The 25970-nt window shown below is 31.6% G+C and overlaps 2 protein-coding genes across 7 annotated transcripts in view; one reads left to right on the top strand and one right to left on the bottom strand.

Moving 5' to 3' along the window:
• The window catches only part of LOC148616899 (ATP-dependent DNA helicase Q4-like), a 150061-nt gene that overhangs the window by 89894 nt on the left and 34197 nt on the right, over positions 1–25970 (top strand). The gene's annotated exons all lie outside the window — the stretch shown is intronic.
• Positions 140–25770, bottom strand: LOC148616900 (putative G protein-coupled receptor 139). Of its 4 annotated transcripts, XM_088584065.1 has the most exons (3): positions 11794–11936; positions 10656–10756; positions 140–1399 (listed from the first exon to the last, which is right to left on the bottom strand). In XM_088584065.1, exon 3 carries the CDS (start codon positions 1394–1396, stop codon positions 170–172), a length of 1227 nt encoding a protein of 408 aa, XP_088440191.1. In that variant the 5' UTR covers positions 1397–1399; positions 10656–10756; positions 11794–11936; the 3' UTR covers positions 140–169. The 4 variants fall into 4 exon arrangements, with proteins under 4 accessions (XP_088440191.1, XP_088440189.1, XP_088440192.1 ...); XM_088584063.1 differs by lacking the exons at positions 10656–10756; positions 11794–11936 and adding an exon at positions 25226–25770; XM_088584066.1 differs by lacking the exons at positions 10656–10756; positions 11794–11936 and adding an exon at positions 25637–25770.

The following is a 25970-nucleotide window of genomic DNA, read 5'->3' as shown; positions in this document are numbered from 1 at the left end:
TATGTCACTTAAGGTCTACCTCCTTAAAATAGCTCAAGCACAATAATAAGTTCTACTTATATGAAATATCATGTTTTTTTATTACAAACAATATTTAACAATATCGACATATGCACTTTAGAAAACACTTTGTATACACGTACAGTACACAATTCCTTCTCCTTATCAGTCATCGATATACATGATTGGCTGTAAGTGGAATGGCCTTTCCCATTTTTAAATTGCGATGTGAGAGATTATATTGTGAGCTATGCACATCACAAAAACAGAAAATGTTTTTCAAAGTCCTTCTGAATGACTTGTTGATTGCACAATAAAGAACAAAGTTTACTGAAAAGTTCAAGGCTTGCATAAAATTTGTTACATGTTTTATCATAAGAAGGGTGTAGTTCTTACCATGAGAAACATGTGATACTTTTGTATAAATGAATTTAAGTACTTCTGATGGAGAAACGAGAATTAAAAACAATACAACTACCGCTACGAGAGTAGCTGTTACACTATTTAGAGCATTGTCAGATTGTCTACGCTTGGGTTTAATTAAACGACTACGGGTTTTTGAAGAAGCTGTGGAATATAAGTCTGGATCTGTCGTTGGTGTTGATATTGATGTTGGGGTGCTATTAAAGCGACATCTAGTTCCTTCATGGCCATTTATCATCTCTTTACGAAGCCTTTTAGCCCGATGTATTTTATAAATGAGACAAGCATTAAAGTAAAGGAGTGCAGCACATGGGATGAAATCAAACAGCACTGCCCATATCATTCTCCTTATTGCAATCATATCCTGACTGTATTCCTTTCTGCTGGTAATTTCATACAAAACAGTTTTATCAACACATTTTGTTTCTTTCAGAACATTTTCGAAAAAAAGAGGTATTGAGAATATCATGCAAATGAGATAAACTATCAGAATAGTCACTTTGGTCTTTTTCAATGAAATAATTTTCCTGGCTTTAAATGGATGGCAGACAGCCAAGTAACGTTCCCCTGCCATTACAACGGTCAACCATGTGCTTGTTATGATGAATACAGTGATTAAACTCGATCCTAGCCATTCGTAGTACAACACAGCATTCTGCTCTGTATAATTGCTTTGACTTGGCATCAGTGTAAATAACAAGGCTAATAAACAAAACATGAAGTCAGACACTGCTAATCCAATTAGCCCTAAATGAGCTGATTTTTCCATTTTAGTCAGGGATCTATGAATCTTTTCTTTCGTTAACACTAGAAGATTGAGTAGGTTTCCGACTAATCCAAAAGCACAGACTACTGGAACACCAATCTCCATGAAGTAAAAATATATTTGTCTTTCTAGTAATGCTTGTGGTGATAGATCTGGAGGTGGTTCTGTGGTTATGTTCCCAATACTTTTGTTAAGGCACCCAGCCATTTTCTGCAATGAAAAAAGTATTTCTTTGAGGTCTGAAAAAAGATTTTGAAGTTCTTTGAATTTGTCGTTTTGTATTAACATATTATATCAGCTGCATTTGTTGATGGCTTTAAAGATAAAATGTAGCTACCTTTGATAAAGTTGTTTCTTTATACTGTGAAAATTTTATGGAGTCCTTGAGCCTGTTTTATACTGTGAAAATTTTGTGGAGTCTTTGAGCCTGTTATTCTCATTGGTTGCTGAGTGACCAATACATCCACATATTTTTCTTGATCTTAAAAGTTGTTAATTCACCAGGAGCTTAAAGGTTTGGGTGAATTCCTGAATGAAAAAAGTTGAAAACACTGAACGTCTAAGCTCTTATAGTGATTGAAAAGTTTTAAGCCAAACCTTCAAAACATGAAGAAGAAGAAAACATTTGTAAACATGATTGTTTCAAATTTTGCTCACAAGTTGGTGAGAACCATTTTCCCTGGACAAATGCTTTATATTAACAGTTGCGTTAGAATGCTGCTGAGCTGTTTATTTGTGTTGGCCTAGGATTTAATTCCCTATGTCTTAACTGCTTATGAATTAGTACTTTTGAGTGAGGTAAACAAAAATTTTTGAGATACCTAGATGTTCATTGTCTAATAAGTAAGAGTAAGGACAACCCAATTTTTTAATTAACCCTTTTTTTAAGGTATTCTTTTTGAGTTCATTATTTCTACTGAAAGATTTATGATAAAGTAATCACTGGTATAAAATAGTAGTCTTAAGTTATGAATATTAGACAGGAGGTCATTAGAGCAGGTCAAAAACACAATAAATTTACTTTTTATTCTAATTCAGAAACAGTTACAGACCATGTATAATCTAATTGTAGTTTGTTAATCTGAAGTTGCACTTTTGAGATAAAAATTATACAGATTGTATTATGAAATTGGCACTTTGGAAGAGTTATTGTTCTTGATTTTTTTTTTTTTTTTTTTTTTTTTTTTTTTTTTTTTTTTTTTTTTTTTTTTTTTTTTGGATTAAGTTGATTTTATTGGAAGATGAATGTAGAATTTTTTTTTTAAATACAGATCTGTATACTGAAAGTACCATTTTTAAAGCAAAAATAACAACAAATATAGACTGAAAACACATTGTTTCTTCTGGTTGCTGACAGGACCATTGCTATGCAAAAAATACAGCGTTTGTTCGATGGGTTTTTCTACAATATAAATCACCTCTACCAAAGACAGTGTCCAAATTTTATGTAGATTGGAACTTTAAAATTAGTCTACTAAACAGCTATCACTACTAAGTGTATTTGAATCAATGCACATTGGCTTTTTATGGGTTTATGCCTCCTACAAAACTTTCTTTTTTAGGTATAGAAAAAAATAACTTTGTCCAGTTTGTCCAGTTAAGGATATACAGAGTTTTGTCTATAATTTATCAGCTGTAAAATTAATCACATTTAAATGGTCCTCAATAAAACTTCGCACTTTTTTGTCACACAGAAATCAAGTGAAATCAAGAAAAATCTAAATTTGCCAATTTTACCTTCTCTGTCAGAAATAATTTTGTTTTTTTTTTGGTGACAAATTTGGCCATGAAATCAGTAAATACACTGTATTTTAGCCTTTCACAATAAAAAATAAGGAGATATTACAATCATAAAGAATCATCATTAAGAACATGACCTTTGCACCTATTTGTTTATGTGATAATTATTGTTTTACAACCTTTAAGACAATTTTCACACTTAAATAGAGAACTTAAAAACTAAATGTTAAGCCTTAACTTGATTCAATCAGTAATCTGTATATAGGATCAATTACCAAGTTAGTTCCAGATAAAATAAATATAAATGTCAGACCCAGACAGTAATCTTAAATGTTTGCTTAAGTCCATCAGACTAGGAAGTGTTTAAAAAGGTAATAAAAGAAACATTATAGGATGTAGGTCTATCAACCCACAATCTAGATTAGTCATACATGTAGTAGTTCTGTATTTATTGCAATTTTAAAAGCTGTAATTTCCAACTTTACAAGAAAGAAAATGAAACAACATGCAAAAAAAACAAATGTCATATCTCATTAGAGTTTGGCTGTAGCTATATTGCCATTACCTTGTCCCATGCATGATGACTTGTACTGTGTCTCATGTTTGATAGATACAAGTGATTAAATGTGTAATTTTAGCATGATGTGCATGTGACATCTTCTTTGAAAGTTGTTATTCAGTAGGAAAGTGATTTTTTGTGGTTTGGCCTTTTCATGTGAATTTGACATTTATACTACCCACAAACAAAGTTAGGGGTATATAGAAATCACCCTGTCTGTCAGTCTGTCCGAATTTCTTGTAAACGCAACTCCCTCTTAACGGCTCGAGAGATTTTAATGAAATTTCATAAAAAGGTTGGGCATCTTTCGATAATGTGCATTAAGATATTAAGTTTATGTCGGAGCACTTGAAAGGGAGATAATCCAACTTAAGGTTTTTACGTGCTAAAACCTTGTAAGCCATACTCCTCCTGCACAGCTTTAGGGATTTTGATGATTTTTTTTTAGGAAGCTTGGTCATCATATGCAAAGAGACATGAAGAAATATAATTACTGTCAGAGCACTTTAAAGAGAGATAATCCAACTAAAGGTTTTAAACGTTGAAACTGTGTTCTTTGTTTACTTATTTATATACATGTAATCTAAAACTTCTACACAAATGAATGCCCATTGACTTGTCCATCTACATTACATATAAATGTTTCCTTTGCCATTTTTATAACAATGCATATAAGATCCGTTCATAAGAATTGATTTTCATTAGATATATCATTTGCATTGACCACCAAACCCATTCAAATACTGCCATTCATAAGCAAAATCTTTGAATGCTAAAGATAAACATAGAACTGAATTTCCGCTTTTCTAATGGCCATCAATATATTGTCAGTCAATGCCAGCTGAACATTGTAAAATAAGACTTTTCCATCTCTCATCAGTTCTGACTCGTATGTTCATAATTTGTTCAATTTTCCAAGTTTTCTCATTTCTGGGTTTTCTTAAAAGGATTTTATATCTTGGAAGGTCTTGTAATGATATAGCAAGCAATTTAACTGTTACAAAAATGCTATGAATATGTCTCATTTTCATATTCTTGTTTATTTGCATATTTGTTATTTCAGAGAATTTAAATTGAAAAAAAAGTAATACATTATGTAATTATGATTATATTTTGTTGCATAATATGCATATGTTACTTTCTGAAATGCTAGATATATTCTTATGTACAATACAAGTCCAGTAAAAATGGTATTTTCTACTGTAACAGCATTACATCATCTTGAAGGTTGGAATGACTTATAATTGTAAAAATAATTAGAAATATTGATTTACCAATAATCAATTATGTCTGTTTCAGTGATAATGAATTAGACATTACATACTAATCAAAACAATATCCCACTCATCTGCTATAGTGTTCTTCATCTGGTAAGTCATTACCCAAGATTGTGACATATACTTTGAGTCATTTTCTATGATGTACAGTATTGCCAAGTCATTTTCTATGATGTACGGTATTGCCAAGTCATTTTCCATGATGTGTATTGCCAAGTCATTTTCTATGACATACGGTATTGCCAAGTCATTTTCCATGATGTGTATTGCCAAGTCATTTTCTATGATGTACGGTATTGCCAAGTCATTTTCTATGGTGTGTATTGCCAAGTCATTTTCTGTGATGTACGGTATTGCCAAGTCATTTTCCATGATGTTTATTACCAAGTCATTTTCCATGATGTGTATTGCCATTTCAATGTCATATTTATTAGCACCTTTATATATACAAAATACACTCTAGTAACAGAATCAGCATTTCAAAACGTGTTGGGATGTAATGTAGGGGAAGATACCCCCCTTTTCCTGCATCTTCCTACCAATATATCAAATCCAGTATGATTTTCTGGCAACCTATTACCTCCCATTTAAAGTGAGAGCGTCAGTAAGAAAGGGGCTGAAGAAATAGAAATCCCTGATGATATCAATTTAAGATTGATAAAAAAAACTATAAACTAAAGTATGTAAAGCCAAGTCAAATCTAGCACAGACTGAACAATAATGTACAGAAAATCAAACAATTACACACAAACACACACGAAACTGAAAACAAACCAGTTTAAACAACCAAAATATAGATTTGAGCATTTTGTTAATCATGTTAGGTATCCTAACACAGTGATCTGGAGTGACACAATGAAGATAGAGCAGTTTAGGTAGACACAATGAACGCAGTGCTATTGAGGTAGTGTTTATCCAGAATGTAAGGGAATCCAGATTTGATATGCCTTTGGTTCTTTGTGTCTAACATTGACTTTAAATGGCCATGTTCATTGGGTCTTCTGAAACTGCTTAGCATTTGCTATGTTGCTTCAGTTCATTGTTCACCTGAATATAGCTGAAATATTGCTGCTCAGTCATTAAACCCCAACAATCAATCAATCAATCAATCAATCAGTTTGTTGTTGTATTATACCCTGGTCCCAACATTGTTTATTGTTTAATGTTTTGATTGGACCCAGTTAGTTGTTCTTGGCATGTGCTTGGGAACATTATTTGACCTGTCTTGGCCAATCTTACAGAGGTCTGGCATGCTGAGCTGAGGTTTTACTGTGCTAGCTCACAGTAGCAACTGCCTACAGGTTGACATTCTCATCCAGAAATGCATGGAATATTTGCCATCATTTGTTAAACCAAATCAATCAATCAATCTATAATTATTGTAGGTTTACTGACTTATATTTTACTTGATCACAATTAGATCCTTGTCTATGCATGGAAAATCACATAAGTTGGCATGACTTGTATTTGATCCCTTTCTATACCACAATTTTTCAGTAAACTAGGTCAAAAGGGTTGGAAGGTCACTAAACTACAGCTGATGTTGGTTTACAATAATTATGTCCCTATCTTTTAGAATATATCATTTATCTTTATATTCTTTCTTGTGGTTTTCTGCATAATTATTAGAAATATTGAAAAAAAAGGCTTTAATGGTAGAGGCCTTTGTAGAATGGCCTTGGGATGTAATAAAGAGAACTCATTTTATGCTCTTATTATGAAAAAAAGCTAATGTCACATCTAAGTGTTAGATACATTAACTATATTGAATGGACATCCTTAAACTTTTGTATTTGTTGAATTAAGGGAAAAATGTATTCGTTGGTTTTTATCAACATATTTTCTGTGAAAGAGAAGTCCAAATCTTTTGTATTCATAACACGGTCTTGCTTTCCCTTATTTGATTAGGGTTGATATGCCTATAACGTAGACAATAACCTGAATAGCAATAAAAATCGTAAAGATGTACGGTTTTCTTAAGCATGTCTGGTAGTTGTTTGATGGCCATTCATCCATCTATCCATCTGTCATATTTTTGGGGTACCTATATTCTGTATTCTTGACTATAACTTTAACTCTGTCCAGTTTTTATATATACTGAATACTACATGTCAAAGAAGACGGAAAACTACTGGACACATTCCAACACAAATGTCTCAGATACATGTACAAGATCTACTGGCCTCAAAAGATAAGTAATGAAAACCTGAGAGAACAAGCAAAAGTGGAAACAATCTGACAACAAATAAAGACCAGAAGATGGAAATGGTTAGGCCATGTATTACGAATGGACAACAACTCGCACCCAAGAACTGCGCTGACATGGACACCGGAAGGATGATGAAAAAGAGGAAGGCCAAAAGAAACCTGGCGGAGAAATATAGAAAGAGAAAGACATAATATGGGATTAGAAACGTGGACAGAGGCAGCAAGATCAGCTTAAAATCGTGAAGAATGGAGAACACATGTTTACAGCCCTAATCTCCTTCAGGAGAAAAGGAATTAAGTCATAAGTAAGTCACTACATGTCAAAATCTGTATCACATGCTGTATCAACCAGAGACTCATGTAGACATATTCATGCATTTCAGGAAGATTTAGTGCAACCAATCAAACAGACCCTGGTTTGTACCTATCTAACATGCTGAGCTAAATTTAATAGTACTTGCTCAGGGACGTAACAACCCACTGGTAGACATGTCACTACACTCTGACCTTTAATCCTGACTCCCAACTAACCAATTGTCACGCTGCTTGCTTGGTAAATTTGACTGCCAATTTTAAAGTCTTTTTTGGGTATTTGGTATGACTTGGCAGCGGATTGAACCCATGACCTCCCTGAAGATGTGAGCATGATATCTCTAAACTGCACAAAAAATAATACCATCATTAATATTACCCCAGTATATATTACAAAAAGATTGGAAAAGACCACGTAAATTGACATTACCTGTTTTGAATCCCTTTTGTTTCCTTATTTGTAAAAGATTTAAATTAAACTAGATCAAAAGTATTTGAAGGTCACTAGCCTACAGATGATGTATATTTAATTACTTCTTTTGATTTTTCTGGCTTTGAAATAATTAGGTTGCTATCTAAAAGAGTATATCTTTTATCTTTTCTTTTTTGTTTTGCCTTTCTGCATTATTTATTGTGAAAAAAAAATGGAACAAAAGGATTTTATGCTGAAAGCTTTCATAGAATGGCTTGAGTAAAAAAAAGAAAACTTTATTATACACTGAAATTATAGATAAAGCTGATATTACATCTTAGTAATATTGGATGGACTAACTAACCTAAAACTTCTTTTATTTCCAGAATAAGCGGATTGAAGAAAAAAATATATTCATTGGATTTTGTCATTGTATTATTTGATATAATGGAGTCCAAATTTGTATCACGAATATGTATTTCCTCATTTGATTATTGTTGAGGCCGAAATAAATTAATTGTGTGTTTCCAATTTCATCTTAAAAAATTAGGTAGGGAAGGTAAGTGAAAATGGCATTAGAATTCAAAATGATAGAAAGTGTCTAGTTTTGAAAATCTGAAATTGATCAAGGAAATTATTTACTTTAAAAGCTGAAATTAGTTTTTTTTAGTATAATTACAATGAAGGATAAATACCCTGTTAAATTACATTTGATTGTGATTGCAAATTAAGTTTTGGACAGGTTTAAAAAATTGGGAAAAAGATGGAACAGAACAAAATTTGTATTTGTGTTTGATGATGGATACTGTATAAATATCCATTAGTTGTTACTTCAGAAGTCAGTTGTATTGACATTCAGTTTATACATATTTGGGAAAACAGTTCTAAATAATATTGAAAATGCAAATGTATGATTATAGTTTTATTTTACATCATGTAATCTTTTTAATTATCTTCATGCTACAATTTTCAAGAGAATAAAGAAAAAAAAACAGTGCTAACAGCAATTTTATGTTACTTACATCACAAATGGTGAGACATACCGAGCTAAAATTGTGATGTGAATTTTGGTTTATTTTATTTTACCAAGATTAATATGGTGGTACTCCATATCCACGGCTTAGTTTTTTATTATAATTATTTCAGGATGATTCTCCAATTATAAAATTTTAAGGTTACTTCATTCATTTGTTAAAGTTATGCTTTCCATAAATGCTCGGTAGCATTCAAAATAAGAATCATGCATAATGTGATGTATGGTTGGAAAGCCTACATATTTTTATTTTTGACATTTTGTTTAAAATGTTATGGTTCTTGTGAGATATAAATTATAAAGAAAGTACTGTAGATGTCAAAATAAGGGAAGATAACTCTGTAAATTACACTGAAATACAATAGAATTCATTGGATTTTCGATGTGAATTTTCTCCTAAGAGCAAAGAAATTGGAATGAAAAAGTGTAGCCTTTTTTGGAGTGTATCATATATATATTACAGAATTTGCATGATTCTTACAAAGACTTCCACTAAAAGCAAGTTTATCTGACTATACTAAACCCCTGCCCTAAAAAATGTTATTCGTTAAAAAATAATGCAACTTCTGTTTTTCTAAAATATGATTATAATGTCAAGATTTTACCTAGATACCATTAATAGCAGTATGTATATATTCCTTTAGATATACTTTTATATGCTTGTCACTTTAAAAGAGATGTATCATAGTACACTGCTGTCTTTCTGTCCATCCACAGTTCTAATTTTACAACAACTAAAAACACATAAGCCATTTTGGTTCAGTGGTTTATTTCTGTCTTTGGATGTACCCTATTGATTTTTATACTTTTTCATAACTTATAGTTCTTTACTAAAAAATGGATGATTTCTCATTCTTGGGCTATCTTTTCATGAAACTTTGAAGAATAGTTTGGAGTACGGTATCATAGCAGTGTTTTACCTTTTACAATCCTGTATTAAGATGGATGCTGGGAGCTATTTTTTGGGGGGTGGTGGCTTGAGCAATAAGACGAGCAGAAACTTTACGTATGAATCAGTGTGTTGCAGCCACAGCTATTTATTTAAGTTTATATTCTGTGGTCTCAAGTGTTATAGCAGATTGTGGACTCCACTTCTATTATAAAGTTATATAAACTTCAGATGTTATATAAACTTCAGACCATAAATTACCCAATAGATTTTCCTAATATTTCTAGTTGATCATATAAATTCAATAGAAGCAAAAGGACAAGTTAAAAGGGCAATGGGTGTATAATGCACTTAAAGAGTATTCAAGGGAACCAAGATTATAGCGGTAATCAAAAGAATGTAATCCAGGGGCAAAGACCAGATCATCTGAATATAGCTGAAATATTGCTGCTTGGGCGTTAAACCCCAACAAACAAACAAACAAAGACCAGACATGGAGAACAGACATAAACAACAAAGAACACAAAGTAACTAAAATCATACATACAAAGTAACAAAAGCGAATGAGCAACTCAGACTCCATTAAAAACTAGGAGCATGGACCATGTGCCCTGGTAGGGTAAGCATCCTCTGCTTTTCTAGAAACACTCTCCAAGTTGTTTATAAAAAGTCAAGTCCGGGGTAGACAAAAGAGGAAAGGAAAACTATGACACCATTGAATATATCAGTTTTCTTGGCGCAGATGGATACACCATTGCAATCCACAAGTTCATGATGACGACCGTAAAACTTTTTTAGTAATGACTTCAATCATTTAGCAACATAACCCTATTCCAGAAGCCTATTTGTTAGAAGTCTAGCATGATACAAAAAGTCTGCGTAGTTTCGGCAAGCTCTGGCATAACGTATGAGTTGTGATATGAACACTCCATACGCAGGTGCTGAAGTGACTTTGCCACAGATGAAAGGAAAGTTGACAATTCTGAATGAAAAGTCATCACGTTTGTCATAAAATTTGGTCAATATTTTCCTTTACCTTTGATTTCTCAGTGTAGGTCAAGATATGAGGGTGACCTAACAGTGTCTTTAGTATCCTTTATCTCAAGTTCTTCGGGGTAGATGCAATGTATCAAATCCCTGAAATTAGGATTGTTTAAAGATAATACGTCATCTATATAGCGAAAACTGAGATTAAAGGATCTTGCTTAAAGATATTCTTTCTTTCAGATCAGATTAGCGATAAAGTCAGCCTCATAAGAGTGAAGGAATAGGTCAGCAAGTAGAGGAGCATAATTTGTTCCCATTGGAATGCTGACTGTTTGTTGAAAAATGCATCCACCAGCACAGCTCAGCTCTTTATTTTAAATAGGTTATTAAATGATGAATAAGGCTGTGTTTCATACACATTATAAGCGCAATGAATATTCGCAGATGAATTAAAAACATGCTTTAAATACTGTCAATTATGAAATTATAGTAAAAAATTATTTATTTTTTTAAAAGTAGCAAAAATGTGTATACTATCATTGCATTCCATTGTCAATCAGATTGAGATCAGTTTAGATCAGTCATTGATCTGTAAAACCGATCTATGGAACAGGTGATTGCATCAGTGTTAGACCATGTGACTACTGATCAGTCCATTTCTTTTACAGAATTTCCAATTTATATAAAATATTTAAGGCATTCTTTGCTTATACACTTGCTAGTTTTTAGTAATATTCAAAACGTAAAGTAAATACAAACTAAATTGATAATAGAATTATATTAGAATCATTTCAATGGCAATTCTGAGATTTAAATTTTTTAAGATTTAAGATTTAAATTTGATCATCTTGTTATTTATTTTAACATGGCAAAGCCTTGAACAGATCAGTCAACGGTCATGGCTGTCAAACAGTCAGGAATCAATTATTGATCAGTCAAGGATCCGTCAGTAGTTGTTCATTGATCCATTACGGAGTTTCGCAGATCAGTTCATGGACTGTACAATCACATTATATTATCAAACTTTTGTCGTTTTCATTGATATCTCAAAAATTAAATTAATATATATATATATTCATATTGATGGACCTATAAAGATTAAGAAACTACAAAAAAAATATATTCCCAGTGATAGAAATACCAAAACATTTGAAATTCATACTGGCACTGTTAAAAAGACTACATACCATTTTAAGCAAATAAATACCTCCGTATTCATAGAATTCATATTCAGGTGTAACAAACAATATTCACTTGTTTGTTGGTGTATTGTTGTGTCGTGCTTTCATCTCATATTTACTTCATTTAACTTGGTCAACATTAATCAACTATTGCTTTGCAGATTTGTTACCTTATGTTTGATATTGGTCTTTCTAAAAATTATGCAGAAAGTGGTAATCCTCTACTTAAGGTATATACTTTGAATTCCAAGACATATTAAGGCCATAACGATAAAATAAAACATTCTAGATTACTGCTAATTCAATCTTTACATCTTGGTCAATATTTTTTTTTATTTATTTTTTTGTAGCTGGTTGGTTTTTAGCTGGTATTGATGTAAATTTGTCTCACTGTCAATGACCCAAAAAATCTTTTGATCAGTGTCATATGTTACTTTGACCACATGGTTAAAAATATTGCAAAATATTTAACACACCCACCCCTTACAATAATATCTCAATGTTCTGGTGATATTCTAAACCCAAGATATCATATGACACTGTATGCTTAATCATTTCTATTGCGGAAACATATATATTTTAATACACATAATGAAACTAAGTTCAATCAGATAAGGGTAACAGCAAAATTTCCGAACACTAATCCAATCCATAATCAAGCCAAGTCCCAAATAAACCTGGCAAAATAGATATTACATCACCAGAACAGCTGGTACGGTAAGGTCCCGACTTGGTTCAGGCATTTCAAATGTAATGGTGGGTTAAATCTAGGTTTTACAACGCACTAAGCCTCCCTCTCCCATTTCAGCATGAACATACAAGTATTGATTAAATAGCATTTACATGCTCTTGCGTCATAATTGGTAAATCAATGATCACATCAGCACAAAGAACAATTTACAAAAAAAAACAATCATTACTCATTATTTTATAATAAATTTAAGAGTGATATCTTAAAAATAATTTTGTAAGATACCTTTTGAGACACATTTCCTCATTTCCCTGATCCAGGAGTCTGTGTGTGTGGTACGCAGATATTTATGGCGTTAAAGGAGATCAGAGTAGTTGGTACTTGCTCTAGTGTAGCGAATCGATTGTGAAATATAAACACCATATGCAGGAGATGAAGGTATATTTCTGCACAGGTAAGGAATATTTTTGATATTAAAATTAAAGTCATCTCTCTTTTTCATAAATCGTAGTGCTGAGATGACCACTTTTGCCAATTTGAGATGTAGGTCCAAAAAACATGCCGAACAAGCTGTTTCTATAGTCTCCTATTTCTCTAGCTCTTGTGGATTTATCGAAGGTAACCATTTACCATAAGAAGGCTTGTTGATGAAAAATATACATCAATATATCTGTATGTAAAGATGAAGGATTTAGTATCTTTTATATTTTTATTCTTTACAAGATTCTGAAGAAATTCAGTCTCATTTAAATGTAAAAACAGATCAGCTAGGAGAGAAGCACATTTAGTGCCTATTGGAATGGCATCTTGTTGTTATTCAATAGTTTTCTAAATGTGACAAGTATGATATCAATGAGGAAATCAAGCATATCGAAAACTTGCTTTTCTGTGCAAAACACTTAACCATTCTACGATGTTATAAAACAATATGTGGATTTGTAACCAAGAAGGACATAATTTTTCAAAAATATTTTAAACTTCGGTAAGAAAGGAGGGAAAAATACAAAACTGAATGCCATAGAATGGTTAATACTGTGATATGAACAGACAACTGTAAACAATTGATAATATAACACCTAAATGTTATAGGTTGGGTACCTATCTGTGTTCATTTCGCTCTTATTTTTTTAAATCCATAAAGATAAAGGTATACATTTTTTCCCAGCATGATTCTTATGAGTAATTTTAGTAAATTGTTGGATTGAGTAATTTTTTTCAATATCAGAGTTGTGATACATAATTAATTTTTTCTACTATTCATCTCAGTTGATGTCAGTATATAAACACCTGTGGGTTCATTGTCTTTGCTTGTCTATTATACAAAAGATAGGCACCATTTACTACTAGTTTGACTATTTCCACAAGACCAATATTTGGTCAATTGTTTGAAATGCTAAAATATACTTAGCATCTTCTTGAGCTTTACACAGACATTATAGAAATTAGCTCTTCTGTTATGGCAGTAGGGGATTCCATCCATAGAATTCTTAAGTCAGGTCTTGTTTAGTCACTTTTAGACTAAAAAACAGAGGACACTTACCCTACCGATGCACCTGATCTATGCTCCTAGTTTTTACTGGAGTTTGAGTTGCTCACTTACTTTTGTTACTTTGTATGCATTATTTTGGTTTTTTTATGTTCTTTGTTGTGTGTGTCTGTTTCCCATGTTCGGTTTTTGTCCCAGGATTACATTCTTTAGATTTCCACTAGAATCTTGGTTCCCTAGTTTACTCTTTAAAATGAGTGCTATTGAAAAAATCAAAGACATGCTCAGCTTTGGTGTAAGGGCACATGTTGCATTATTTTTCGACAAAACTGCTTCATTTTCTGTTGTTCGGGTAAAAAACATTGACTTGTTAGAAATCAAAACTAAAAATTTTGTGACATATTTTGATACTAGGATTTCCACTAAGAAAATGTCAAAATTTCAAGATCATTTTAGTTGAAAAAAGTTATTCTGTTTAAATCTAGGCCAAACCAAGTATGTCTATTTCCTGCTACTCTGCCTACTACCATAACAGTTATGGCAATTTTGACTCAAGAACCGTTTTAGTTCATATTGTATCCACAATACCTCAACTTAAAGTGTTTTTGAAAAATAAGACAATTTCCCAAACTACCTTCTTTTCTTAATGGTAGCAAGAAAAATTACTATTAATTGTTTTGGCCTTATAAGGGATTATTTGTTTCACACTATGTTTAAAAATCGTAATCAAGTTATCAGATCCTAACAGATGCTTACAATAGGTAAAAAGGTCAACTTTTGCATGAATAGCTGTGAAGATTATAAGCATTATCGCTATTGATATCAAAGAGTTAACAACAGTTTCCAAGCTGAAACATATGTTTAACACTATGGAAACAATTCTAAAACCTCTTTAGTCAGCCTCATATTTGCATAATCCTTTATTTTTAAAACGGTATTATTAATGTTTTCATGTTCTGTTGTTTCATTTTGTATCTCATTGTTATAGACAAATCTGTTTGAAGTTGTATATTTTCAACAAGATCTACTTAGACTTACAAAATAGCATTATGTATTGGAAAATCAATCAAAGCTGTCACAAGGATATTTTAATTGCAACTCAAGATATTTCTGTACCTATGAAATGTAGAGAAAGAAATGTTTCAAAAAATACTTAAATTTAAGATACAGATGAAATCCCTGAGATTGTGATGGCTAGCAAATTCCTGTATGCAAACATCTAACTATTTGCAATTGTCCTTTCTAAACTGTGTTCATTTTCAAATACAACACTTGCAATTTTAAAATTATGTTGCATCAAATTTTATGATCTTAGGATAAATGTTTTGTTAGAAGGCTTAGGAAATTCATTTTTATACTTGCTAAAAGAGGTTGCAAGGGATTATGTGATACCCTCCGAAAAATTGGTCATTCCTCAATGGTTTCCATATGATAACTTGAGAACAAATCTATGAATATTTTTGAAACTTCACTATTAAGTGGCAGGGTATTCCTTATTGTTACATTAATGCCATACTTTTGTTTCTATATTTCAAGACTGAATATGGTGGTTGGCCATAGTGCAAAAGTGCAGCATTCATAACATTTTGATGAAGGCCATAAGTAAAAGTATATACTGACTGCAATTGTTTCTGACACAACTCAGTGCTGGGCTTAGAGTAAATTTCTTCAGGGGTCAGTTTGTCCATCTCGATCCTCTTCTCCCATTTCTCAGAGATCAGTCATTGGCTTTTGTAAGCACTTTCCTAAGTTTTGCACATTGATAACATCGCTTTGATGTACTGCTATGATTTGCTATTTCCTTTTGTGTTGTTCATCACCTTTTTTCTACAATCCATTGTTCATTTATTAGAATGACTCCAAAGTGTGAAGTTGTCAAGGTATAAAGCAAATCGTAAACACATTGTCATAATTGTGAAATTGAATAACATTTGAACAAACCATTCCATTGTTAGTTTTACAGACTGTTTTGCATGCTTTATTCATCGTATTCTTTCAAATAACGTTCTTAGTCATATATGGCGTGTAGATTCAATTTTATTTTTTTCAATTAAATTTGATATGTTACATATTATTATTGTAGCTACCATAAATGTGACATTTAATTCAGTAGAAGATATTAATGATACATTAAAGATGATTATACAAAGATTGAGTGATTGGAATATGCAAAATTGATACAATGTTAATGATATTCATTTATCAATTGTAAACACTGGAATTGGTGTTTGTTTATGAAAGCTATCAAACCCATTGCATATAGGAGGATAAAAGATGTCGTTATTCGTTTACACAAGCAAATACATGAAAATAATTTGTAGTGCAGTATATGATTATCATTTAAATATTTGATCATTGTTCGCAGCCATATGATTATAATATTGATATTATTAATTTAACACAAACGTTTGAGAATCATATGTTAGCAAGTCAATATGCACATAAGAGAATCATATGTTATCAAGTCTACATGTACATAAGAGAATCGTATGTTAGCAAGTATTCACACAAGAAAGTTATATGTTAACAAGTCTATATGTACATAACAGAATCATATGTTATCAAGTCTACATGTACATATGAGAATCGTATGTTAGCAAGTATTCACACAAGAGAGTTATATGTTAACAAGTCTATATGTACATAACAAATCATATGTTAATGATTTGATTGTACTCCTAGATGTTAATCATTTTATGATTGTTGTATGAGAGTTCTACAGGTACAAAAACCAGACATGGAAAATAGACAAACACACCAAAGAATATAAAATAACCAAAATGATACATACAAAGTAACAAAACCATATGAGCAATTCGGACTTCACTTAAAACAATGAGCATAGACCAGGTGCACTGGTAGGGTAGGCGCCTCTGATTTTCCAGAAAATCCTGCAAGTTGCTCACAAAAAAGTCAAGTCCAGGTTAGATGAAAGAGAAAAGGGGCATGGTTATCATATGTGGTACATTTGGCTGTATAGGTGAAGTAATAATACCATTTTTCAATTTGGAGAAATAAGAATTTTAAAACGATTAATTTTCTCTTCTGTAGTCTTAATTGGTTCATATTGAGTTTTGTTAACTCATCAGTGTTTTAACATGTGATTGATGACTGTTTCCAGACTTGGCAATTGACAGTAAAATGTCTTTTAATGTTTCTTTTGAACATTTCATACCAATTCTATTTAGATAGGATTGCTTTTTACCCAAGCTTTACATTATTGTGAAACAATGCAGCATTACCAAAGGACCTTATTGACCGCTAAACAGAATCACAGAAATTCATATAGCAAACTTTTTAATTTTTCCTATGTACCCGTACATTGCCCTAACTTAAACAATTGTATTCATATCAACAGAATCATTACAGTACCTGCACATGACAACTGATTGGTCAATATATTTTACGGATTGGTTTGTCTGGTTTCTGATTTGTACACATATTTGCTTAATGATATAAATTGGGAATTAATTTAAACATTTTCTTTAATGTAATTTTTTTCTTATTTGAATAAAAAATATTGAATTATTTTGAATTCAAGGGAAAAAAATAATATTGTGTTATATTGGATTCCTTCCAATGGAAATGCTGAAAGTTACATGAACCAAGCATTTGTCATTTTACATAACAATGCCTGATCAGTTCAGTTACCGGTGAACCTTCCATGCGAGTCCCGACAGGGTAGTCAAGGACGTTAAAAATCCCCTTAGTAGCAATTACCGGTCATCAGTTATCGGTCCATCAGCAATCCATCAAATAGTTGCATAGATCCGTTCAGAGACTGTACTTGTGAAGTTTATTTAATTAGATGCAAAGTTCGGAAGTGAAAACTTTTTTCTCTTTTTATGACAGCAGTAGGTTCTCGTAGTCACACAAATAAATTAACAGAGTCACCAGTCTGTGTAAGTTATAATTGGTCCTTTATGATAGGGTGAGGGACAAAACTATCAAAAATCATTGGAACGTTTGTATTCAGCATTTTACATCAATCCTATGGAAGCATCTAATTAACTTGGATTCATTTTATTCTGCTTCAAACGAAAGCTTGAGAGGCTTTGGTGAAATTGATTATAATGCACACATACCACTGGTTTCAATAGTATTCCTTACTACAGGTCTACCTCCTTAAATGAATTAAATTTGTATTGTATGGTTCTGATATCTTTTGTTATATGAACTGATATGATGAACCAAATACATAGAAACCTGTCTAAAACAAAGTCTTTTAGTTCGGTCCAGACAGGTGTTGGGTTTACTTTGTTCCAAAACCTATTTAAAATTTGTATTAAGAGATTTTAAAAAAAGAATAATCAAGGGAACCAAGGTTATAGCGGTAATCAAAAGAATGTGATCCAGGGACAAAGATCAGACATGGAAAATAGACATACACAACAAAGTACATAAAGTAACTAAAATCTTGCATACAAAGTAACAAAAGCAAATGAGCAACTCCACTAAAAACTGTGAGCATGGACCAGGTGCACCGGTAGGGTTCATACAGGTTTCAGTATTATTAATGGTTTGGTTTAGACAGGTTCACTGTATGTTAGTTGACATAGCATTTATCGTAGTGTGTTTGAAATTGTTTTGATTTTGCAACTCAGCAGGGTTTCTAGAAAAGCAGAGCATAATTATATTATCAGTGCGCCTTGTCTATTATTGACCCTGTGCTTAGTGGAGTGCAGGTTTCTTATTTACCATTGTTTCTTTATATTTATATGTGCTATTTTGGTTATTTCATGTTCCATGTGTCTATTTTCCCGATCTAGTCTTATAGACATTAATAAATAACGAGCAGGGCTAACATGGTTTTGAAAATCGACAAGAATAAAAATGTTTGACTGCAAAATGCACTGGCGGTTTTATTTATATTAAATATACACATTACGAATTATATCTGCCAAATTTTAGCTTTCTACAACGTTTATTACAGAAATTGCTAAGCATTTGAACATAAATGCAACTCAATACTCAAAATGTGCTTTTGTCTCCATTTGAACAGTATAAATAAATGAATATAACTTTGACCTGTAAGATCAACACATGTATATGAGTAGAGTCTATCATTATTTTGCACTAATGATGCCTTTAAAAATGAATAATGTTTTGGTTAGATGGATAAATAAATCTGTCTATTACAAAGTCGGTAACTTAGATTTATACATATTTGGGAAAATCAGTTATTCAAATGAAGTAACTACAGTAGTTCTTGAACATATTATGAATATGATGTATTTCCCATTCATGTGTGCAGGTATATTTGTATGGGAAAATGGGTATGAAGGTTATGCAAGAATCAATGTTAAAAACATTGATTTACAAAGAAAAGGAAACTACATCTTATTAAAATTTATTTTTATTATGTTATATTTAAAATTAATTCATATTTTAGTTGAGAATTTTTTTTAAATACATGTAGTTAACAATTCTAATTGGATTGATTTTTTCAGTCGTATGGGGAAATGGGTGTGATTTATAATTTAAATCAGAATTATATTCTGCTTAAAGTTGGGCGCCTTGTTTGCCAGTTCTGGCCTTACATTGTTTAAATGTTTTGCCTGATATTCTATTAAAAAATATCAATTATCACTTTAATGATTATCTTGATTTTGCTGTGCCTGCTCACTTACAAAAACAATGTTGTAATATCACATGAAGTGGTAACTTTTAAATCTAAAGGAGCAGATCCATGAAAACATTATAAAATCTTAAATTTTCTTCATTTGTTTTATTGTTTTCTAAAGAGTTGAAAGGGTCTGGAGTTGAATGTGAAATTAACAAGTTTTTAAATCTCTTTAAAGTTTTTCGTTTCCAACAGCTAATACATCATCACATCTGAAGGTGCCATGGATGTAGGTATGAAAATCGAATGAAGCTCACATCAGGACATTTGATATACCTGTAAATTTCATGTATTTATGTTGCTTACTCACACATAGCCTTGCATTTAAAAGACAAATATTTCCTGTAAATCTTACAAGTATGATATGTTTATCTTAATATATGGCACTATGCATGTTTCTGTATAAACATTTTGGCTGTGTAGTATGAAAAATTGACAGCATAGCAAAAATTGGATTTCAGCATTAAGAACATTGCTCTTTCCTTTTTTATATAAACAACTTATTATACCAGTCACAAGAAGGATAAAGTAATTATTTAGATTGATATGAATTTGATTTTGTTTGTGTCATATTCAGGGCTATGTCTCAAAATGAATTGCCTGAGAAAGTTCGATGTTAAAGGCATGTCTATTGAAGCATACGCACTAATCATGTGGTAATGAAATTTTCTGTATTCAATTAGCTAATTTGTATGGATGGGATTGTAAAATGCTTGTTTTCCGGACGCCAACTATTGTTATACTTTGCTTAGAGACTATAAATCTGTAACTAGCCTCTTCTTTATTAAGAAAACGTTGAATATCTGAATCTTATTACTGATAAAAAATTTAAACGTATCTTTTCCTTTGTCTTGATCTAAATATTGTTAATGTTAGTAAATTGAGACTCAGTTGTACAGACTACACATGCAGCATGAGAACTACAAATGGTTTTAAGAATGACTCAAGAACTTGCATGCAGCATTCTTAATGAAGTAGAATTTATAATTGCTTTACAAAAAGTACGGAAATGGATTCAGGTAACTTTTAAAAGGAAAACTTTTGTATTGCATTTAAATGCAAACTATTTTGTGTTTTTATGTCAAATATTACAAATACGAGTAAAACTATTGTGCTTGAATGCAATGCATTACTTAAATGCAGTATTTATTGTGAATAAAGTGCAAAGCATTTCAGACTTAAATGCTGAAACTGATGCAAAAAACCCACAAAATTTTATCTTAATTCTAAATGTAAAGCTCAGTCTGCAAATGCAACAAATACTTTAATTTTGCAAGATTACTGCGTAAATGTACACTAATTTCTAATTATTCACAGATATGTATCATGTCTAAAAGCATAAATTTGACTATGTTTTCAATGAGGTTTCACATTTATTCGTAGTTAATTCTATATTTATTTGCCATGAGTTGTTTCGCTAATTTGCAAAGAGCTTTGTTGACTTTAATATTTATTGCAGAGAATTTTCTATTTATTTGGATTTCTTAAAACCCATTAAATGCTGTGGTTCAACACTATGACAAAATATCTATTTTTCATCGCAGCAGATTCACTAACCTAGTAATTAAGATTTATGGGCGTTTTCATGTGATACTGTTGGTATTTCATATATTTATAGGCATTTTCTCATTATTCGTCTTGAATAATCCCGAATCATACATAAAGCGTATGGGATAACTGATACTTCCAAATATCAAAAATTCTTTTTATTGTTGTTATTTATACGTACCAAAAACTGGGGCATTTTATTAACATAAGAGTCTCTGGTTAGTTGTTATCTGATATCGTACATTTTGCGTATCAGGTCATTTTAACGGAAGGGCGAACATAAAATCTGTCTGTATTCAAGATTGCTTTAATGTCAGGGTTATACCAAGATTATTGAACTCATAATATAAAATCAACAAGGGAGATATTAATAAGGTAGACCTAGGGTAAGGGACATAATTCTTACAAATCATTGGAACGTTTGTATTCAGCATTTTTTATCAATCTTATTTAAGCATTAAAGTAACTTTGACTGATTTCATTCTGATTCAAAGGAAAGCTTGATATGCATTGGTGAATTTGAATAGATACAATCATGATTTCAAGAGTTGTGTCCCTTACACTAGATCTACCTCCTTAAATGGTACAAACTGGTAAGGTCAAGGATAAAACGAAAACTTGAAATAGCCGTTATGTTCTGACCTCATACAGGCATTTCAAACTAAAATAATGGGCAAAACTGGATTTTATTGCTAGCCAAAACTGCTGCTCCTATAGTGGTCATACTAGTTTCTGTGCCAGCCAGTTAATATTGTGTTTACAAAGAGTCAAAATTGGTAAAACTGGGGGCCACTCAGTCTGGTGCCGTGCATGCATTTTACAAAATGTCAAGAATTGAGAATTGAAGACGGCCTAAATTTATTTCTCTTCTTGAAATGAAAAAATAAAAAAAAAAACAACATTCAACAAAATCTACTTGCTACGATATTTTCTATGACTGTTATTCTCCTTAGTTAAACTTCTCAGTGTTCTCATTCTATTAATCACTATAGATTGGTATATAACAAATGTATGTAGGCAATAATATTTGGCAATACTTGCATTGTCAGTTTTCAAAAATTATTCTTTCCGTTGATTGCAGCCCTTCATCAAATACTTTAAAAAGTTAAGGATAGTTGTAAACATGTGTTCCTGTTACTTGACCTAAACAACAACTATTCCTAAGTATACTAAGATGATGGTACTTGTAACCACTCACGTTAAAAATGCTATTGATATCCTATAGAACAAAATCTCCGCTTTGACCTTTTTATAGCTGCTATTTAGCTGCATTACAAATTATTACAGTTTCAATGAGTATGGCTCACTAGCCCCTCAAATCAAGTATTGTATTGCGTTTTCTTATCACAACATTAAAACAAATTGTGTTCCGCCTGAAGCCTTTGATTATGAATCGCATGTTTTTTTTGTTTATATGCATTGAATTAGTCAGTAGAATTATGTTCTGCAGACACCATTTAGAACAAAAAGCATTGAGATATGCAAAGATCTTAAAAATAGAAGCAGGGGGTAAACAGGAAATGCATTTTTAACTTCGAAAGTAATGTTGAATGTATAAGAAGGGGAAAAGTGGAATTTTTTTATACTCTGAGAGTATTAGGTGAATAACCTGACAGCTTGTCTTTTCATTGCTGTGAAAATAAATATTGCATTGAAATAGCTATCAAAAAAGTCAATTGCAGCACTGAACATTGTGATAGTGCTTTAGACAATCATAATTAGATGCTACAACTCTGCACTTGTATAATAAAAGTTTGTATTGATGAAACATAAGTATAGAACGGAAAGAGGTGTAAGGGATCGTTCCGTGGTAATTTTCGACATATTACACTGTCTTCCCTATATAATCACAAGAAAACGTACTTTCATCACGACCACTCGATACAACAATTAAGACGTAATTACTCCTTAACAAAAGGAATGGCCATAGATAAATTGAGACTGATAACTTAATCCCGTGCAGTCACATAAAGTTTGTTTTCCTTAGATATAAATACCGAATACAAAATAGAAATCTATTTCCCACCATTCGTTCATTCGTAATGAGGAATCAAACAAAAGCAAACATCATTTACAGAAATGATTATTTTTATGTTTATAGAACAATATGAGATTTAACACAATCAATGGGTCGCAATTAAAGAAAACAGTTGTATTACATGTACACATTTGGTCTTAGTATTAACTTAAAGAGGTAGGCTTAGGGTAAGGAACATAACTCTTAAAATCAGTTATATTACATGTGCACGTTTGGTCTTAGTATTAACTTAAGGAGGTAGGCTTAGGGAAAGGGACATTACTCTATAAAATCAGTTATATTTATTACATTCAATGTCACCAAAGCCTTTCAAGCTTTCATTTGAAACAGAATGATATCAGTCCAGGTTATTTGGTGCTTACATGAGATTGATGTAAAATGCTGAATACAAACGTTCCGATGATTTGTAAGAGTTGTGCCCCTTACCCTAGTTCAACTTTCTTGAATTAAAACATCAAGATATCCTTTGCATAGATGTAGCCATGCGAGACTTTTCATGTGCAATCAAATTGTTCAAAACGTTGGAGATAGGCATAGTTCATGTAGGAGAAATAAAAATGAGAATAGTGTAGGGTTTCCCTACCGGTTCACCTAGTCAGTACCTGCAATTCCATATTTGATCACGGTTGTATATTTTATTTTATTAATCTGCGTTTTTCCCTTGTTTCCTGATTTGTCTGCTTAGTAATTTTCACTGGACTTGATTTTATGACTTTGCTACAATGGTTACCCTTGCACATTAACTTCAATCCCAGAGTGTAAGCTTAAAATTAAACGATATAATATCTGTGTTCGGTGTTGTAGAGAAACTCAAAAGTCATTAGTTTTGCAGAAAAAAAAATAAATATCAAGAGAGAAAATCAGTCTTCCCGAAAATCAGTCGAAATTCTAGTTAACAACAGTGACAGTTCGATTATTTGTTAGTATTTTGTTCATGTCATTTGTTCCCTGTTTGCCATTTCACTGCCTTACCTATCGTATCTATAATCAGATTTGTCATGCTTGTCGTTCTAAAAATGTTCTTCTATTTAATACTTACTTGTCCTGATTCTTAGAATTGTTGCTTTAAATAAGTCATCTATCTATGCCGTTAAACATACTACCAGTCAGGGGTACAATTTTAAGATGAATCAGAAATATGTTTTAGAATCACATTTCAATGAATCCAAATTGCATTTCAGTCATTAAAAACTTATTTAACATTACCGCCAATGAAAAGAAGTCTCACATCGACTTCAGTTGGATTCATTAGTCTCCTATGTTTCATGTAATTTAAATCAGGTTTCAGTTTCATTTTCATGAAACAGTGAAACATAAAAATGATCTGAAATCATGGTTCAGATTCATATAAATTGATTTGAAAAACATATTTTTATAATTATTATTGTTACGACCAATACTTTTCTTTCGTTTTCCATTAACGATAATTAACAAAATTTATCTTTCACTTCAATACATTAAGGTTCGATTTTAGATAACTTTTGACTCAATTTTAATAAGCAAATTAACTGTGCTAAGTAATTCAACTGTAACTGATTTTATCATCCTTTTTCCTATATTGTTGTATTTTCTTATAAACGATGTTGACTGCTAGACTTCTTCATATCGAGCTAATAAGCATCCCATAAATAATCGGAGGATGATGGTTATATCTTACAACTATGGTAAAATTTTGACCTGATAACAGCACATTTTGTATCAATTTTGTTGTTAAATGCAGTGACATTATCAATTGTCATTCTCTTTAAACATTTAATTGAGAACTCAGTGAAGTTTTATCAGAATTTCATTTTTTCGCGCTAATGGTTTGGGTTATTTCATTTCATTTCAAGTGAAACTTTCAATGAAGTTCCCATAGAAAGCTCATGTAAGTTAGAACGCGTTTTGTACTTATTCTATGAGCAAATGAGCAAATGACAGATTTCTTATTATTTAAATATGTCCATTTACAAAATGAAATTGACACTTCATAAAGGAAGGTTATTATTACTATTTTTTTTTTTTTGGGGGGGGGGGGGAATTTTCGTTGTAAAAGTTGTAGAAGACGCTTACCTTAATTTTCATGAAATCCTCCGGGGACATTTTATGAATCCTAATTCCAAAAACATAAACCTCCCACCACTGTCGTCTGTTTTGGAATATAGATAATTTATCAATACATCCCTATACTTTCACTGCTTCTTCTGTGTATAATATTTCTCTTTAAAGCGTTTTTGGTCTTAAAACCGTTTCCGATTAGTAATAGTTACTGGGATAAAATATAACAGTAAAACACCCTTCTATATAATTTTTCATCAATTTCTCAAGCTGTTGGACAATTCCAGAAATGTTGACCAGTTAAACACGTAAAATTGAAAATAAAACAGTAAATTAAAATTCACTAAACACTCTGTCCGTAATTCCCACATAAAATCTTATTTACTACGCTTGGTTAATGCCATTTGTGAAAGAAAGTATTCTTACCAGTCTGCTTGGTTAAACAATTTTGAAGTCAGGCATACCTCTCTCATAGTTAACATTGCTTTAATCTTATATCCTTTGCTAAATTTATTGTTGAACTATGACGATGAAGCCCAATTTTCTGTGCGTTTTATTTTAGTCTAGTGATTGAAACTTTTAACGAACTAATCAATATTATTATTAGATATAGTGCCAGTAAGGTATATCTTTCTCCTGAAAATGATTGATCAATATTATGTTAAATAATTCTAAGCTCATCTCATAAATTATCGTTCTTCTTACAACTATGTTCATGATTTGATAATGACAGAATCTCTAAGGAAGGTATCAGTATTAC

Source organism: Perna viridis, chromosome 5, assembly GCF_037379345.1.
Source record: "Perna viridis isolate PV_CMFRI_1.1 ecotype Kerala chromosome 5, ASM3737934v1, whole genome shotgun sequence".
NCBI lineage: Eukaryota > Metazoa > Mollusca > Bivalvia > Mytilida > Mytilidae > Perna > Perna viridis.
This window is presented reverse-complemented; position numbering and strand designations above follow the sequence as displayed.